The following is an 18,966-nucleotide window of genomic DNA, read 5'->3' on the forward strand; positions in this document are numbered from 1 at the left end:
GGGCCTGCAACCCCTACTTGTACCTTTTTAAAGAATCTGAAGGAAATATGTCAAAAATAATGACATTATATCTATAAGTACACGTACTTTTGTGTATGTTTGAAAATTTCGTAATATAAAAACTAAATTTAAATTTAAAGTACGTTTCAAGTTAACTGTACAATACCAGTTCTTAAAAAGTAGCAATATATATAAATCCAGTTTAAAGCCTAAATAAAATAAATTTTTAAAGTTAAAAGTGTCTACAAACATCTGCTTTTTTGACATGGTTCTAATATTCTTTTTTTTTTTTAATTCTTTATTGTTTAAAGTATTACAAAAGTCTCCTTTTCCCCCATTGACCTTTCCCCAGCCGCTCCCACCCCCCAGCACATGCCCTCACCCCACTACTGTCTGTGTCCATTGGTTATGCTCATGGTTCTAATATTCTTAAGAGTAAGAAGACACTTCATTATCTCTGTGTACTTGGCACTTAACAGTGTCTGTCACAGACTAAGGCTTTCAAATGTGGACGTAGTAAAATAATAAAAGTAAGTGTGTCCCAGGGAATTCTTATTGCACAGAACAAGGCAATTTTTCCTGCTTTCACCACCCCCTCAACATAAATATGTATAACTAACTTTTCCTATAACTCCTACATTATCATGTTTTTGAAAACATGATAATGTAGGAGTTATACAGTAACTCAACCTAACAGTAAGTGCCTCAATATTTGCCATTCTTTGTGTTCACCTGTAATATTAACTATTTGACTATGTTTTATTTCAAATATTATAAACAGGTCTCACTATAAATCAAAATTATCCAATCACTTTAACACTATTTGTTAAAATCAACATTTACCCTTAAGAGAGATGAGAAACAAAATGGAAGCAACTAACAAAGCAGATATAACTAACAAAATGAAAGAACACAAACGCAATCAAAAAAGCACAGAAGGAATGACTTATAAGTTAAATGCCTTTTAGCAATGGCAGCACCTACTAATATATGTTGATAAAATAAATGTTAACTACTATAATGTATTTTGAGTTTCCACAAGGAAACTCAAGTGTAAAAAGAGCACAATGAATGAATCTTATCTTACCTGTAGTAGCTGAGATGTTGTCCACCTGGAATCCACATTTTTTTCCAAGCATTTCTTTAGAAAGTCCTTAAAATTCGAAGACCTTCAAAATAAAATTTTAACAATGACATCCTATTTTACTTTCGTGTTATTAAAATCAAACAAAACTCTAATAAATTAAGTTTCATTATGTATACAATAGTATTACTCAACATAAAAAAACTAGTTAATGAGAATATTAAGATTTTATTAGTTATCTATAATAAAAGCATAATATGCTAATTAGACCAGACAGCTGAACGACCTTCCAGACGTCCTTCCGGACAAAGCCACGACAGCAGGGGCTGAGGCAGAGACGGTTACAGGCAATCAGGCAGGAAGGCAAGTGGTTAGGGGTGATCAGGCAGGCAGGCAGAGGAGATAGGGGTGATCAGGCAGGCAGATGAGTGGTTAGGGGTGATCAGGCAGGCGAGTGGTTAAGGGTGATCAGGCAGGCAGGCAGAGGGGATAGGGGTGATCAGACAGGCAGATGAGTGGTTAGGGGTGATCAGGCAGGCAGGCAAAGGGGTTAGGGGCGATGAGGCAGGCAGGCAGGCAGGTGAGCGGTTAGGAGCCAGCAGTCCCAGATTGCGAGAGGGTGCAGGCCAGACTGAGGGACAGCCCCCACCCCCCCACCCTGTGCACAAATTTTGTGCACTGGGCCTCTAGTTTATTTATAAATACAATTTACACATATAAGTAAGTAGATTCAAAGTTTTAACCAATGAGATATAACCATATATTCACAAGTATGCCAAGTCACAAAAATTCTTCTATATTAAATTCTACAAATATAGGTCAGATATATGCCTCACTTTCTCATAGAACAGAAAATACTTTTTTTGTGTAGAACTCAAGTCACTGGTATCTTCAAATTTATAGGAAAACCCCTGGCCAGTGTGGTTCAGCTAGTTGGAGAGCAGTCCTGGCAACTGAAGGTTAGATTTGATTCCTGGTCACAGCACATACCTAAGTTGTGGATTTGATCCACTGTCAATGTGTCTCTCTCATACCGATGTTTCTTTCTTTCTCTCTCCCTCTCTCTTACCTTCCCTCACTCTCTAAAATTGATTTTTTTTTAAAGTTATGGGGCCCTAGCCGGTTTTGCTCAGTGGATAGAGCCAAAGGGTCCCGGGTTCGATTCTGGTCAAGAGCGTGTACCTCAGTTGCAGCCTCCCTCTCCCCCGGCCCAGCCCCGTTCAGGGCATGTGCAGGAGGCAACCAATCGATATATTTCTCTGACACTAATAGTTCTGTCTTTCCCTCTCTCTCCCACTCTCTCTAAAAAATCAATGGAAAAATATCCTCGGGTGAGGATTTAAAAGAAAAAATTATGGGAAAAGTTAGTTTTAAGAGTTTAAATGGTCCTTAAGTCTTGAAACTATACCAAAAATCAGTTTTCTACTTCATATAGTCTTTGTACCATAAATTTAAATATTCTTGGAAAGTTGGAAGAATAAAGCGTCAAGTTTTACTTCTTAAAAAGCTTTGTTTAGAATATTTTACCATTTTGATGGTTGTGCTAATGTAGGAGGCTCAGATTTTGCTATTTTTAGCAGCACTCGCATTGGGTTTAATTCATGATGTGGTGGTTCTATCTCAGCCATTTCTATTAAAGTGATACCCAGGGACCAAACATCAGCTTTGTAGTCATAGGGTCTGTCCTTCGATGTTTCACACATGACTACCTCAGGAGCCATCCTATGAAAACAGAAAATGGGAAGTTAAGATGTTTAACTTAAGAATAGTGATTGCAACCCTTATAAAAGATAGACAGTATCACCAATTATGTGAATAAATTAATGAGTATAATAACTGCTGATATAACTAACCTGTAAATCCATAAAAATTAATACATACCAATATGGTGTGCCAATAAATGAATCTCTTCTTTGGATTGTCCTTGTGTTTTTAGCTGATACTCCAAAATCCGCTTGAAATAAATAATTATACAGAAGTGTTAATGACAGTGTTTAAGCCAAGTTCCCTGTAGTCAGTGAAGTTTGGGAAAACATATCAAGTCCTTCATAAGGCCATTCTTATTAAAGGGTAAGGAAAATAAACTTCTCTACCATCCTAATTTTGACCACCCTCTTTCTATCACACCTACTCACCAAAAATGATGCAGAAAAGATTCCATCATTAACACACTTAATACCACCATTTTTATACATCTTCAGTTCACAAATTCTCCAGAATTGAAGAACAAGATTGTAACTTTAAAACAGACCAGTCTATCCATTTCAAAACAAATGTCAACTAGTGCTATATTATAATTAAATAGATATAAACATTTTTCTGTAGTGCGAAAAACAGAAATTATACCAAAGTAGCCTTTATGACAGCATATGGCTTGCTAACTTCCTCAGAAGATTATATTACAAAGAAAAAAATTAGGAACCATGTTTTCTTATTTAAATTATAGAGCACAGAGGAGATTAAAAATGGTGGCAGAATAAGTGGATACTACTACACAGACACATTCCCAGAACCAAACTGGAATTACAACTAAAATACAAAAAAAAAAAAAAAAATACCCTGAATAATCAATTGAAGACTAGCTGGAGAGAACCCTGATAACCAAGGACAGGAAGTGGAGACTGCATAGACACTGAGAGAGAGGAAGGAAGAGAGAAAAACATCGAAATGAGAGTGTAACATCAATCAGCTGCCTCCTACACACTCCCTACAGGGGTCAAGCCAACAACCCAGACATGTGCCCTGACCAGGAATCCAACCAGCAACCCTTCAAGACATGCACAACCAACTGAGCCACACCAGCCAAAGCTGTATCTGTAATTTTGGCAGATATTGCCAAATTGCTTGCCCCTTCCCTTGTGGTAGGCAAAATAATGGTCCCCAAAGATGTCCAAATCCTAATCCTCTGAACTAAAAGTACATCACAACACTTCACATAAGGGACTTTGCAGATGTGATTAAATCAAGACAGAGCAATTATCCTGAATTACCCAGGTTTGTCACTGGAATCCCAAGGCTCCTTATAAGAAGGAAAGGAGGCTCCAAATCACAGAAAGAGAAGATGCTAGTTTTGAAGATGGAGGATGGATCCGTGAGCCAAAGAATGCAGGCAGCCTCTAGAAGCTTTTGCTAAAGAAATGGATTATCCCTTGGAGTCTCTAAAAGGAATGCAGCCCTGCCAACACCTTAACATTAGGACTTCTGACCTTCAGAACTGTAAGAGAATAAATCAGTGTGGTTTTAAGCCACTCAAAAAAATATAAATTTTAGAGAACAGCAACAATATAAAGCTGCTGTTAAACACCATCTTTTAAGTTTACAGCAGAGACAACCATTAATAGCAACATAAAACTGCTATAGCTGCCTAAATTACCTCATGCCATACATCTATCTATCTTTCAAGGTTTCATGTTTGACATGCCAACAATTCTCAAAATTAAATACCAAAATCCAGCATTTAGTATTTATGCCCCAAGGCCTAGCACAGTAAATGGTAGCTACTATTATTAACCATATCTATAATTCTAACTTTTGGGATATTGTGTTGGTAGAACTCTTAAAACTCATTAAGTCCTGCTTTGTAATCTAATTATTTGTATTTATTATATGGTTCTCTCTCTCTTTTTTTTTTTTTTTGACCATGTAGTTCTCCTGCTTAAACATAAATAAGCAGCTACCTATTGCCTATGGAATGAAGTTCAAGCTTCCTAACGTAGTGTACAAAATCCTTCATTACATTAGATATTGAATTAATGTTTTATAATTAAATTAATAAAGAAGCAAACAGAACATATTATACTTGGAATATATTATTTACAGAAGATACAATATAGATTTATTCAGGACTCCTCACCCCTATTGCCACCCCCCCACCTCCTCTACTTACAAGCTTCTCTTAAATTCCTGGAGGAAGGAGCTGAGATCACAATATGAAATTCTGCCAGAGAGGTTCTGGACTCAGGTAAAGTCAGCTCAGTACTTATTCCATTGTTTTCCTAGAACCTATTAACACTATTCTTTTTAACTCTCTCCCCTATGAACATAACTGAGGAAGGAGGTCCAGAAACAGGCCTAAACAACAACTGTTTACTGTCAACATTCATACCTCTCCAAGCACTCTAATGAACAGGAGGTACAAAAGGCATCTTTGTTTTTTCTGTGCAAAGGGAAAAATTAAGTTTGCCATGTGCTTCGTATTTCTACTTATAATGATGTGACATGTACACACTGGCCTGTTAAAATAGCATTTTTACATACTTATTTTTACTTGCAATTATGTGATCCAGTAAGATCATAAAAATTGGAGTATTGCAATATGATTCTTGAGGATAGTATAACTCTATACTTATAAATATTATTTAACAGGGTATAAAAGAAATGGAAGGTTCTCTGTATTTATAAATTAATTAAACAGAAATTGAAACTATTTTAAATGTCAACCAACTCAAAACTATTTGGCATTCCTAGATCTTCAAAAATATACTTATTTTTTAAAGTATACATTATTTTACACAACAGTATATTCTTATATTCAAATAAGGTTTTAATACATTTACAGAAAAACATTCACCAAAAAATGAATCAAAATTATAACATAACTATTTCAAAATGAGCTACAAGACTTCAAAAAATGATGTAAGACAATCCTAGCCGGGTGGCTCAGTTGGTTGGAGTGTTATCCTGTACACCAAAAGGTTGTGGGTTCAATTCCCAGTCAGGGAACAGATTTGGTCCCCAGTTGGGGAGCATGTGGGAGGCAACCAATCAATGTTTCTCACATCAACGTTTCTCTCTTTCTCTCTCTCGCTCTCTCTCTCTTCCCTCCCATTTCCTCTCTTTCAATTAAAAAAAAAAATCAATACAATATATCCTTAGGTGAGGTAAAACATAAAAGAGTAACATTAAGTCAGAATTACAAAAACTCAGAAATGAGATGGCAGAACTTGAGAAAATTAGAAATAAAAAATCATTTAGGAAAAAAAAGACTAAATTAAGAGGAATGCAATAGCAGATAAACAAATTCATACCCATTACCACTCCACACCCGTAAATTAGCAAGGATGTGGAGAAATTGGAATCCTTGTGCATTGCTGATAAGAACATAAAATGGTGAAACTACTATGGAAAATTATATGGTGGTTCCTCAAAAAAATTAGCACAGAATCACCATATGATCCAGCAATTCCACTTTTGGAATACCCAAAAGAATTGAAATCAAGGGCTCAAACAGGTATTTGTACACCAATGTCCATAGCAGCATTATTCACAAGAGCCAAAAGGTAGAAGCAACCAAAGTGTCCATTAATGGATGAAAGGATAAACCAAATGTGGCATATACATAAATACTATTCAGCTTTTAAAAGGAAGGAAATTGACACATGCTACAAAATGGATGAACCTTGAAGACATGCTAAGTAAAATAAGCCAGACACGAAAGGACAAATATTGTCTGATTCCGTTTATATGAGGTACCTGGAGTTGTCAAATTCATAGAAAGAGAAAAGTTAACAGTGGTTGCCAGAGGTTGTGGGAGACAGCGCAATGAGGAGCTAGTGTTTAAAGAGTTTCAGCTGGCCAAAACCGGTTTGGCTCAGTGGATAGAGCGTCGGCCTGCGGACTGAAAGGTCCCAGGTTCGATTCCGGTCAAGGGCACGTAACTTGGTTGCGGGCACATCCCCAGTGGGAGGTGTGCAGGAGGCAGCTGATCGATGTTTCTCTCTCACCGATGTTTCTAACTCTCTATCCCTCTTCCTTCCTCTCTGTAAAAAAATCAATAAAATATATTAAAAATAATAATAATAATAAAGAGTTTCAGTTGGAGAAGATGAAAAGTTTTGGATAGTGCTAATAGTTGTACAACAATGTGAATGAACTTAATGATACAGAACTGTACACTTAAAAATGATTAAATGGTAAATTTTGTTAAGTATATTTCACCATAATAAAAGAAATGAAGATAAAAAGCACAAATTCCAATGTCTTATTTAAGGAAATAAACTTACCCAACTTAATATCTCCATCTAGGGTAAAGAGAATGTTGCCAGCCTTTAGATCTCTGTGGATGATTTTATTATCATGTAAGTAGTTCAATGCCTCTAAGGTCTGTTTACAAACTACTTGTATTTGGGACTCAGTTAATGGTCGCTCAAGTTCTGTAAGGAAAAAGTAAACAAATCTGCATTTTTACACAGTGAAAACATGTCAGCAGGCTCTTACTTTTACCATCATTGTCAATGATTTATATAGTGAATTTATTTTAGAAGAACTGAATATCTACAAGATTACTTTCCTCATATATTATACTCATTTAATTTTAGAATTTTATTACAATTGTCTAAGAATATTAAAAATATAATTAAGCTGATTTCTTAACTGATTGAACTTCACCTAACAATAAGATATATGCATAAATGTTTGAAATCCATCAATTTTTATTAAGTGTAATTTAAGATATGAAGGAAAAAAGGTATTTACCAAGCATCACAGCATCCACTGCTCCACCTGCACAAAATTCAATGAGGATCTACAGGCATATAAAAAAGCATGCATTTAATACAACCTTGAGTTTGAGTATTTTTTCTTCAATTTAGCAAAAAGGATAAAAAATAGCTGTCAATTTAACTGGACTATGGAAATAATATTATGCTAACCATACAAGTGTTAAAAGTGTTAGGAGTCTTAATGATAATCATTTGAGAAAGCACAAAAAGAACACATTCTGGAAGTATGTGCTTTTTTGTTAATCACCATCTTTAGCGTGCCTGCTTGTCTAAAATAACCAGGCATAGAATTTTTCTTCAGGATAGTATTTTTTTTAATTTATTGATTTGAGAGAAAGAAACATGGACCCACTGTTCCACCCATTATGCATTCATTGGTTGTCTTTTGTGTGTGCCTTGACTGGGGATCAAACCCGCTTAGTGTATAGGAACAACACTCTAACTGAGCAACCCAGCCAGGGCCAGGAAATACTATATATCCATTTCATCACTCCTGAATGATTTTATTACTTTCATTTTTAAGGTAACTATTGTGATTTAAGTGATCCAATGTAGCATTTTTAGCTTTACTAATAGGAATCCGGAAAATATAGAGACTTCGAGTTAAAAAAAACACGATATACATAAAACCTTCAGATCCTAGCTCAATTATCACTTCCTGATGGATGTCTTCCCAGACCTCCCTGGTACATACCAGCACGTACCTTTCCTTCTTAACCCTTATCACAGTTGTAATTTTGACTATGACGCTTTGGTTAATTAATGTCTACTTCTCCCACTAACCTGTCCCTTCAGAGTTGTCCAACTTTTTATTTTATAATAGTCTTGAATATCTTATCTCTTTATTAAATCATCTAGGAGTTCATTTTTATCATAATCTCTGGAAACATTTTTTAAGAGACCTGATCAGCTACATTAAAAGATATCACAGAAATAATAACTAACTTTTTAAAATTACAAATATTAACAAATTACATACCTTCCTGTTTTGTTTTCCCTCTATATAATAACAATTTATTTTTCACAGATGCTTGCCAATTACAAATTGTTTTTAAATGCATTACATCATTTAAAAAATAAATGATGTTGGGAGGTAGGTCATTAACTCATCCTATGAGTACACAGACTCATAAAAGTTAATTGATTTATTTAAGCTCCTAGCAACACCAGGATCAAAAAATATAGGCCTTTGATTCCTAGTCAGGTATTATTTGTACTACCTACTCTTCTGTCTTAACACTTTGCTTCTTCCTTCAAGGAGAAAAACAAAAACTGCATTTCAAAAAGCCCTCTTGATTAAATTAGTGTTGGTGCAGAGCAAGAGACTGGTTACTATAATAAACATTAATTTTTATATCTACTTGTGTCTAATATTTTCTAAAAATGAACATAATTTATACATATAGCCTGAACTACTTATATCATGTACTAAAGCAGGGCCTGATTATATAAGACAAATATGTAACATTTCTAGTAAGCATTTTATAATTTATTACATGATTTAGAAAAAATTTAGGGTAATAAAATTATAAGCAAAAGAAACTTTTAAAATTTTTTAAGTAAATGCTAAGATTTAAAAAAAATAAAAAAAGGCTATCTAATTTCATAGTTTAGGAAATTTAATATTCTAACCAAGTTTCTCCATTGTCAATGTCCAATGTCAAACAATCATGAAATATGGTACAATCTGAAATACACATCTGAATACACGGGTGGGCAAAGTAGGTTTACAATTGTGAGTCACAAAACACAGAGTTAATAAAGCTATTGTAATAATCACAACTTGCATGTCTTTTTCCATATGAGTAAATGTAAACCTGCCTTTGCCTACCCCTGTATCTGTTGAAGTTAAGGGTAACTGTGTTGTCAATGATCCTCCCATCCGCAGATAACTCTCAACACAAGTAACTAAACAAAAGAGGTTATATACAAAATAGGCTTTCAAAACTTATAAACCTCTTTAGGACAATTAATTCATTTTGACTACTCCTATAGATCAACAGAAAATACTTACCCAAAGATTGTTCTCATAATAGAAAGCATCTAAAAGTTTGACTATATTTGGGTGATCACAAGATGCTAAAATATCAATTTCAACCATGTAATCTTCAAGTTCTTCTTCAGATTTGGTGTCAATCACCTTTGCAGCAGCTAAAACATTGGTCTCTTTATTCTGGGCCTAAAAATATAAGATCAAAAATATCTCAATGCATACTTAGTTTTTTAATTTTATTTTTAATAAACTTAATTTTTTAGAATAGTTTTAGGTTCACAGCAAAGTTGAGCAGAAAGTACAAAGTTTCCATATACTCCCTGCTTCTACACATGCAGAGCCTCCCACACTATCAAGATTCTGCACATTTGTTACAATTAATGCCCTCTTGACACATCATTATCACTCTCGGACCACTGTTTACATTTGGTATACAGTCAATTGATTTTGACAAATGCATGACATGTGTCCACCACTATATTATACAAAATAGTTTCACTGCCCTAAAAATCCTCTATGCACTATCTATTCATCCCTCCCTTCTTCAAAACCCCTGGCAGCCACTGATCTTTTACTCCCTAGTTTTGCTTTTCCAGAAATCCATAGTATATAGCCTTTCAGATTGGCTTCTTTCACTTAGTAACATACATTTAAGGTTTCTCCATGTCTTCTCATGGTTTGACAACTCATTTCTTTTTAGCACTAAATAATAGTTCATTATATAGATGTGCGAATTTATTTATCCAATCACCTACTGAAGGCATCTTGGTTGTTTTCAAGTTTCAGTAATTATAAATAAAGCTGCTACAAACATACATTTGCAGGTTTTTGTGTAAACGTAAGTTTTCAACTCCTTTGGGTAAATACCAAGGAGCACAATTACTGGATCATATGATAAGAATATGTTTAGTTTTGTAGGAAACTGCCAAACTGTCTTCCATTTTTCACTCCCACCAGCAATGAATGCGAGTTCCTACTGTGCCACATTCTTGTCAGCATTTGGTGTTGTCAATGTTTTGGATTTTCACCATTCTAACATGGGTGTATAGTGGTATCTACTTGTTTTAATGACATATAGTATTGAGCATCTTTTAATGTACTCAGTGACCATCTGTAAATCTTTGGTGAGATGTCTGCTCAGATCTTTTGTCCATTTTTAATCAGATTGTTGGTTTTCTAATAGTTAAGTTTTAAGAGTTCTTTACATATTTGAATAGTTTATCAGATATCTTTTGCAAATATTTTCTCCCACTAGTGGCTTGTCTCTTTATTTTTTTTACCCTAGAGGCCTGGTGCACAAAATTCGTGCACTGGAGGAGGTGGTCTTCAGCCCGGCCTGCGCCCTCTCGCAGTCTGGGAGCCCCCGCTCTGAGGTTTAGAATAAAACACTCTTGCAAAGGAACAAGGAACCCAAACTATGGGTGACAGCTTCCCATTATGATTCCAAGAAGTAGAGGTGAAATCAGCGAGGAGGCGCACAGAGAAACACGCATGTGCAGGGACTGCCTCTGCATGAGGAGAGAGGACAGACTCCTAGTATGAGAAGCCCCAGCAGCTCCTGTCTCCTCTCCACTGGGCAGGTGCCACACAGAGGCAGGAGAGCCTCCCGTCACTGCCACTGCACTCGCCAGCCGTGAGCCTGGCTTCTGGCTGAGCGGCGCTCCCATTGTGGGAGTGCACTGACCACGAGGGGGCAGTTCCTGTGTTGAGCATCTGCCCCCTGGTGGTCAGTGCATGTCATAGCAACCGGTTGTTCTGCTGTTCGGTCAATTTGCATATTAGCATTTTATTATATAGAATGCTTATTTTGAAAGATAGCCTAAACATAAATATTAATTAATGCATGTTATGCACCATGCTAAGTGCATATCTTAATCAGATCTTAAAATACTAATTAGGTTTTTTAAAAAACATTTCAATATTATACATTATCATTTCAGCAAAACTGATTACTTAAAAAAAAAAAATACCAAACTTTTAAAAGCTACTAATAAGTGTTTCAAATTATAAATAAAAGTCCAAATCCCACTTTTAAGAATTGATCATAAGGAGGTAATTTTACAAAATAAAAAATATGCATGTATAAAAATATTCATCAAAGTATTATTTACAGTAAGAAAACTGAATCAACTAAATGTCCATTCACAAGAACCTGCTTAAATCATTCAATATAATTCTACAATGAGACATTACACAGCCAAATGAATTGACTAATCAATTAATATTTCTTAAGATGGAATAGTAGCCCATAGACATCAGTGACTGGAGAAAAAACACAACTTATTAAACATGAGAGATATGTAATTTTACAGAAACTACACATCCATTTTCACATATGGATAGCTTCATAAGTATCTAGAAAGACTTCACTAGTGAGGATGGTGGAATTTCAGGTGCTTTTGACTTTTTCTATATTTCATACCATATTGTTTCAGCTTTTAAAAACGAACATGTATTATTTTTACAAATATAGTAAAGCATTTTAAATTCAGTATGTGTGAGATTTCTTAGTGATCTATTATCTAACCTTGGCAATAATGAAGAAAAGAATAAGCACAACAGGTATCAGCCTGTATATGGGAATTTTTTGTCAAAAGAAAAATTCTGTATGTCCTAAATTAATTACAGTGGACAGGAGAGTCAGAGAAAGAAATTGGAACAATTAACCAGTTAACAGTTGTGGGCCAACTAACAAGAGTGCTCTCACTCCTGAATATGTGTTGGAACTTTAAATCAATCTCCAGAGTCTACTAGCCAATCACTAGACAAGTATGCATGAACTTTCAGGACTGCTGCCCGTAATTAAACAACACTAGTAAATATTTGTTCCTTATAGATTGTGTAACTATCACAAAATTGCCCCCAGTTCATCTTTTCCCACCCCACCCCCATCTGTAGCCAATGTATATTCTTTCCAAAACAATCTTTCTTCCCCAAAACAGAATGTACACAAGCGCCCATCAATGCCAGTATGAACATGCTAACTTTTCCATCTAGCTACATTACTGGTGGTTTAGACTTCATGCCCCAAGACCTGGTCCTTTCAGGCTAGCACTTGGCTCAATAAAACCTTTCTTTCGAGAAACTTTTGACTGTGAACTCTTTTGTTTAACATTTTCTAAGTACATTATTTCTATGTTTTACTTCCTTAGAAAAAAAATAGGGGCAAAAATACTAATTACTAATTAAGTAACCCTAATGTTTAGGATTCAAATAATATGTTTTGTACAAAAGACTTCAGCCCTAGCTGGTTTGGCTCACCCATAGCTGGTTTATCTCAGTGGATAGAACGTTGGCCTGCAGACTAAAGGGTCCTGGGTTCGATTCCGGGGCGATGAGACAGGCAGGCAGAGGCAGTTAGGGGCAATCAGGTGAGCAGGCGAGCAGTTAGGGCCAATCAGGCAGGCAGGTGAGTGGTTAGGGGCAATCAGGCAGGCAGGCAGAGTGATTGGGGCAATCAGGCAGGCAGACAGGAGAGTGGTTAGGAGCCAGCGGTCCCCGATTGTGAGAGAGATATCCGACTGCCAGTTGGACATCCCCCGAGGGGTCCCAGATTTTGAGAGGATGCAGGCCAGGCTGAGGGACAGGGACACACACACACACACACACACACACACAACGTGCACAAATTTTGTGCTCCGGGCCTCTAGTTTTAATATAATACTCTGGGAAGAAAGAGACCAGAGGAACTTTCTTTGAAGAGGCATACTATAAAATATAAACTCTGGTAATAGACTAAGGATATTGTGAGTGGAGTTAAAAGTCATTTTACTTCTGCATGCTTCTACTAATGTCCTTAGAGTTTTTAAAGATGTTTTTTACTTATGAATGGAATAGCATGAAGAGGGAGAAAATAACACTAGATAATCTCTAAAGTTCTTTATAGTAACAACTAGGGGCCCAGTGCATGAATTCATGCACCTTGAAAGGAACTGTGGGCAGCAAGGCTGTAGTGGGCAGAGCGGCACCGCCCCTGCCTGGCTCCTCCCGCCACAGCCCCAGTTCCCTGTCTGCCAGCAGCCCTGCTCCCACCACCACCACCGCTCACACCTGCTGATGGCACCAACCAATTGGGGCTGGTGCTGGGCGACAACAGCCAGTGCAAGTGGCAGCTCTGGCGCTGGTAGTGGGTGCGAGCGGGGCCAGCAGCAGGTGTGAGCACCAAGCAGGATCGTGGCACACAGGAGCAAAAAATGTTCAGTAACCACCAGAGGCTCGCCCCGTTGACAGTGACCGATGCCCTGCCTTGTTCTCACCCCCCCACCCCCGCTCACCTGCTCCACCATCCCACCGCAGCCATGTTCCATGCTCTGCCACCTGCTGCCAACTCCCACCATGTTTCCACATGCGCCCCCTGGTGGTCAGTGCACGTCATAGCAACCGGTTGTTTGGTTATTCCACCATCTGGTCTACTTGCATATGAGGGTTTTATATATAGACTAGTGGCCTGGTGCACGAAATTCGTGCACATTAAAAGGGGATTCATTAGGGGACCCTTTCCCCCTCCCCACATGGGAGTCCATTCTGTGGGACTCTTTCCCTCTCCCCATGTGGGAGTCTGCACTTGTTCTTCAATAAATCTCCACCTTTGCTATACCAAAAAAAAGGGGGGGATTAATTAGAGGAAATAATTTAATATTGCTATTTGCCCTTTCTCTATAATAGAAGTGTCAGAGATGAAAGAAAATTAGTAAAATGTATATGAAAACCTTCCTCCTGTCAGAGTCTGGGGCACACCATGGAACCTGAGTCAAGTCCCCACCCACCCACATGCACCTCAAAATCACGTGAGACCCAGACCCGACCGGCCACCACCCCCCATTGGGCTAGATCCAGACCCGGCCAGTCCCACCCTTGTCAAGCCCCGCCAGGCAGGGGACATAGCCTCAGGTCCCCTGGCCCTGCGCCAGGATGGGGGGCATGGCCTGAGGTCCCTCAGCCCAGACCAGGGCAGGGGTCATGCCTTGAGGTCCCCCATCAAGCCCCACCAGGTGTGGGACACAGCCTGAGATCCCCTGTCAAGCCCTGCTGGGTGGGGGCATGGCCTGAGGTCCCCCGTCAAGCCCTGCCAGGTGGGGGGGCGCAGCCTCAGGTCCCCTGGCCTAGCACTGGGAGGGGGGAACAGCCTCAGGTCCCCTGTCAAGCCCCTCCAGCAGGGGGGTGTAGCCTCAGATCCCCCGTCAAGCCCCACAGGGCAGGGGGTGCAGCCTGAGGTCCCCTGTCAAGCCCTGCCAGGCAGGGGGGGGGCGCAGCCTCAGGTCCCCTGGCCCGGTACTGGGGCGGGTGGTGCGGCCTGAGGTTCCCCAGCCTGGTGCCGGGGTGGGGGGCGTGGCCTGAGGTCCCCGGCCTGACGCTGGGGTGGGAGGAGCAGCCTGAGGTCCCCTAGCCCAGCACCAGGACGGGAAGCACACCTTGAGGTCCCCTGTCAAGCCCTGCTAGGTGGGGGAGGGCATAGCCTCAGGTCCCTGCTGATTGCTCATTAAGGCTCCTTATGGGAACTTGGCCTCAGCTGTGGGTGCAGCCATCTTTGTGACGGAGTGATGGTTAATTAGCATATTCCCTCTTTATTAGATAGGATTTAATTATTCCATTCCCCTGGAGATACCGATTAAAACAACAATGGAAACTTTTGGTTTAATATAATGAATAAAAGTTACATTAGAAAGTATAGTGCCTCCTACATTAATGCTTGAAAATAACAATTATTCATGAGGATCTGGTTCTAAAGAACTCTGAAACTCAAAACTGAAATAAACATTGATTAAGCATGTAATACTACATTTTAAACAAATATAATGGATATTAGTGTTAAAAAGAAACAATCTCGCCCTAGCCGGTTTGGCTCAGCAGATAGAGCAACAACCTGTGGACCCAAGGGTCTCGGGTTCGATTCCAGTCAAGGACACATACCTTGGTTGCAGGCTCCTCCCCATCTGGGGCTCGTGCAGGAGGCAACCAACCTGTGTTTCTCTCACATCAATATTTCTCACTGTCTTTCCCTCTCTCTTCCACTCTCTCTAAAAAATCAGTGGAAAAATATCCTCAGGCAAGGATTAAAAATAATAATAATAATTATTAATAATAAAAGAAAAACGGACTACTTAAAAAAATGTTTAAAAAGAAACAATCTCATTTTCACATAAAGATTTAATGAAATAACTAAACAAATGTTAAAAAAACAAGAATGAAATAACACATACCAAGATAGTACTTGACATTGATAAAATGTTTTCAGAGATCAGTCATAATCACATAAAACTCACTGCTTTAATTTTTACAAATCATGAATAGAGCTTGGCCACTTTACATAAACAACTAGGGGCTACAGGGAAACATAACGATTATTAAGTTTCCTGTACTGTTTTCATGTTCTAAATCTAAACGAAGTAGTGTAAAAATTACATCATCTTACATTACTCTTATTTCAACTGTGGCTTATTTATTAGCTTATTTAACCAATCAGGGTCCAGCCAGGAGGAAGAAATCATATTGATCATTTTAAAAGAGAATTTCATATAAATAATTATTGATTCTGTTGTTAACTAGGTAATTAAAAAATAAACAGAAGATTAAGAGAGTCTGGGAGGTGGAAGTAACAACTGCAGGAAAAGACTACTACCCTAGGACCAGCGGAGCCAAGGGATTGGAATTATTAAAATTCAGAAGCTTGGAGGAAATGTTCTGCAGAGCTGAAACAGATCCCTGGGGAGAGAGTGCTGCTCAGGTGCTGCTGGCCTCTCTGAACTTGGAAGAGGGGTCTTATGGAATTTTTGAGGAAGAGGGGGCCAGCCAACTGGAGCTGGTGTTATGAAAGGTTATGATGAGGCTAGCTCTGAGTGTTGCAAAAACTACAAACTGGATTTAACTCCTGTCGCTGGATGAGGAATTTCCACTAGGATGATGGTTATAGTAACAGGAAAGCAGACAGGAAGCCCACAGAAAAAGAAAAAGGTGAAAGTCCTTTCTTCATCCACCTCCTTACAGCCTTCCTCTAGTGCTCCATAATTGTTAAAACTACAAGTGAGCAGCTAGCAAGGTAGAAAAAGTGATTTACAAAATTGTTAAAATCAACAATACACAAATAAACAAGAGAAAGACATCTAATAGGAACATGAACAAGAGAACTGAACCCAAAAGAAGAAATTCAATCTACCAATAAAGCTATGAAAAGAATTACTTATTAGTAATTAGTAGTCAGATATATATGACAACATTAGATTGTCAAAACTGAAAAAATTTGACAATATCAAAATTGTTGTCAAGGATGCAGAGCAAGGAAATTCTCGTATGCTGCTGGTAAGAGTGTAACTTGGTACACTTTGGCATCATCTAGTAAAATTAAAGATACACCACCCTATAACCCAGCAATACTACTCCTGAATTAAGTCTTAGTGAAACTCATGAATATATGCATCAGTATTGTGTATAAAAGCCAAAAACTGGAAACAACTGATACACCCATTCTTTACCATTAAGAGTAACGATATAATGGAATTCTATACAATAATGAATTACAGCTCTAGGTGATAACAAAGGTGAACCTCACAAACATAATGCTTATTTTGAAAGAGGCAAGACACTCAGCATGATTCCATTCATATAAAGTTCAAGTGTATTCAAAACTAAATTATAGCCCAGCTGGCATGGCTCAATGGTTGAGTGTCCACCTACCAACCAGGAGGTCAAGGTTCAATTCCCAGTCAGGCTCCATCCCCAGTAGGGGGCGTGCAGGAGGCAGCCGATCAATAATTCTCTCTCATCACTGATGTTTCTATTTCTCTCCCTCTCTCCCTTCCACTCTGAAATCAATAAAAATATATATTCTTTAAAAAACTAAATTATAATATTTAGGGTTACATACCTTGATAGTAAACTATAAAGAAAAGCAAAGAAATGAAAAACTTAAAAACAGGATAGTGCTTTCCTTTAGGCCCTAAAGTTTAGGGGGAGAGATCAATTCAGAAGAAAGGTGGGAGGAATTCTGGGGTGCTGGCAGAATTCCTTGACTCTGATGATTAATATTATCATATTATTATTTACTAAATGTACATGTGTTTTTATGCTTTTCAATACAATTACAGCTCTAGGTAATTGTACACCCAATTTTTAAATTTTTATTTTTAAAGGTGTACACCCATCAGTGCCATAAAAATAATCACTTTCATCCAGTATACAGTCAGGAGGTGAGTTTCAATTCAATACATAATTTTATGTTACTCCTTTTTTTCACATTAATAACAACAGAAATCCAAACATAAAAAAATAAGCCCTAGACAATGGAAACTAAGGAGAAAATAAACAAATGGGACTCATCAAAATAAAAAGCTTCTGCACAGCAAAAAAAAAAGACCATCAACAAAACAACAAAAGAGCCCACTGCATGGGAGAACATATTTGCCAATGTTATATCCAACTAGGGTTTAATGTCCAACATTTATAGGGAATTCATACAACTTAACAAAAGGAAGATAAACAATCAATCAAAAAATGGGCAAAGGACCTAAATAGACACTTTTTGAAAAAGGACATACAGAAGGCCGAGAGACATATGAAAACATGCTCAAAGTCACTAATGGTCCAAGAGATGCAAATCAAAATGACAATGAGGTACCATCTCACACCTGTCAGAATGGCTATCATCAACAAACAACAAGTGCTGGTGAGGATGTGGATAAAAAGGAACCCTCCTGCACTGCTGGTGGGAATGCAGACTAGTTCAGCCACTGTGGAAAACAGTATGGAGTTTTTTCAAAAAATTAAAAATAGAACTCCCATTTGGCCCAGTAATCCCACTTGTAGGAATATATCCCAAGAAATCAGAAACACCTATCAGAAAGATATATGCACCCCTATGTTCATAGCAGCACAATTTACAATAGCTAAGATTTGGAAACAGCCTAAGTGCCCATCAGCAGGTGAGTGGATTAAAAAACTGTGGTACATCTACACAATGGAATACTACACTGCTGTAAAAAAGAAGGAACTCTTACCATTTGCAACAGCTTGGATGGATCTGGAGAGCATTTTGCTAAGCAAAATAAGCCAGTTGGTGAAAGATAAATATCACATGATCTCACTCATTTGTGGAATATAATGAACATAAACTGATGAACAAAAAATAGATCCAGAGACATAGAAGCATTGAACAGACCGTCCAACCTCAGAGGGTAGGGGGGTGAGAAGGGGGGTAGAGGTCAACCAAGGGACTTGTATGCATGTATATAAGCATAACCCAAGGACACAGACAGTAGGGGGGTGAGGGCATGTGATGGGGTGTGGGAACAGCCAGGGAGAGGTCAACGGGGGAAAAAGGAGACATACGTAATACTTTTAAACAATAAAGAATTTAAGTTTAAAAAATAAATAATAATAAAAAATAAGCCTTTGCC

General features: G+C 37.9%; 1 protein-coding gene across 2 annotated transcripts in view; it reads right to left on the reverse strand.

Moving 5' to 3' along the window:
* The window catches only part of SLK (STE20 like kinase), a 47,282-nt gene that overhangs the window by 23,643 nt on the left and 4,673 nt on the right, over nucleotides 1-18,966 (reverse strand). For both annotated transcript variants that reach the window (XM_080642683.1, XM_080642682.1), the window contains exons 2-7: nucleotides 9,599-9,763; nucleotides 7,559-7,607; nucleotides 7,087-7,236; nucleotides 2,966-3,038; nucleotides 2,612-2,806; nucleotides 1,088-1,169 (exon numbers count right to left, since the gene is read on the reverse strand). In XM_080642683.1, coding sequence (XP_080498809.1) covers nucleotides 1,088-1,169; nucleotides 2,612-2,806; nucleotides 2,966-3,038; nucleotides 7,087-7,236; nucleotides 7,559-7,607; nucleotides 9,599-9,763 — 714 coding nt within the window. The remainder of the gene's footprint in view (nucleotides 1-1,087; nucleotides 1,170-2,611; nucleotides 2,807-2,965; nucleotides 3,039-7,086; nucleotides 7,237-7,558; nucleotides 7,608-9,598; nucleotides 9,764-18,966) is intronic.

Source organism: Plecotus auritus (assembly GCF_963455305.1).
Source record: "Plecotus auritus genome assembly, chromosome: 9".
Taxonomy (NCBI): Eukaryota; Metazoa; Chordata; class Mammalia; order Chiroptera; family Vespertilionidae; genus Plecotus; species Plecotus auritus.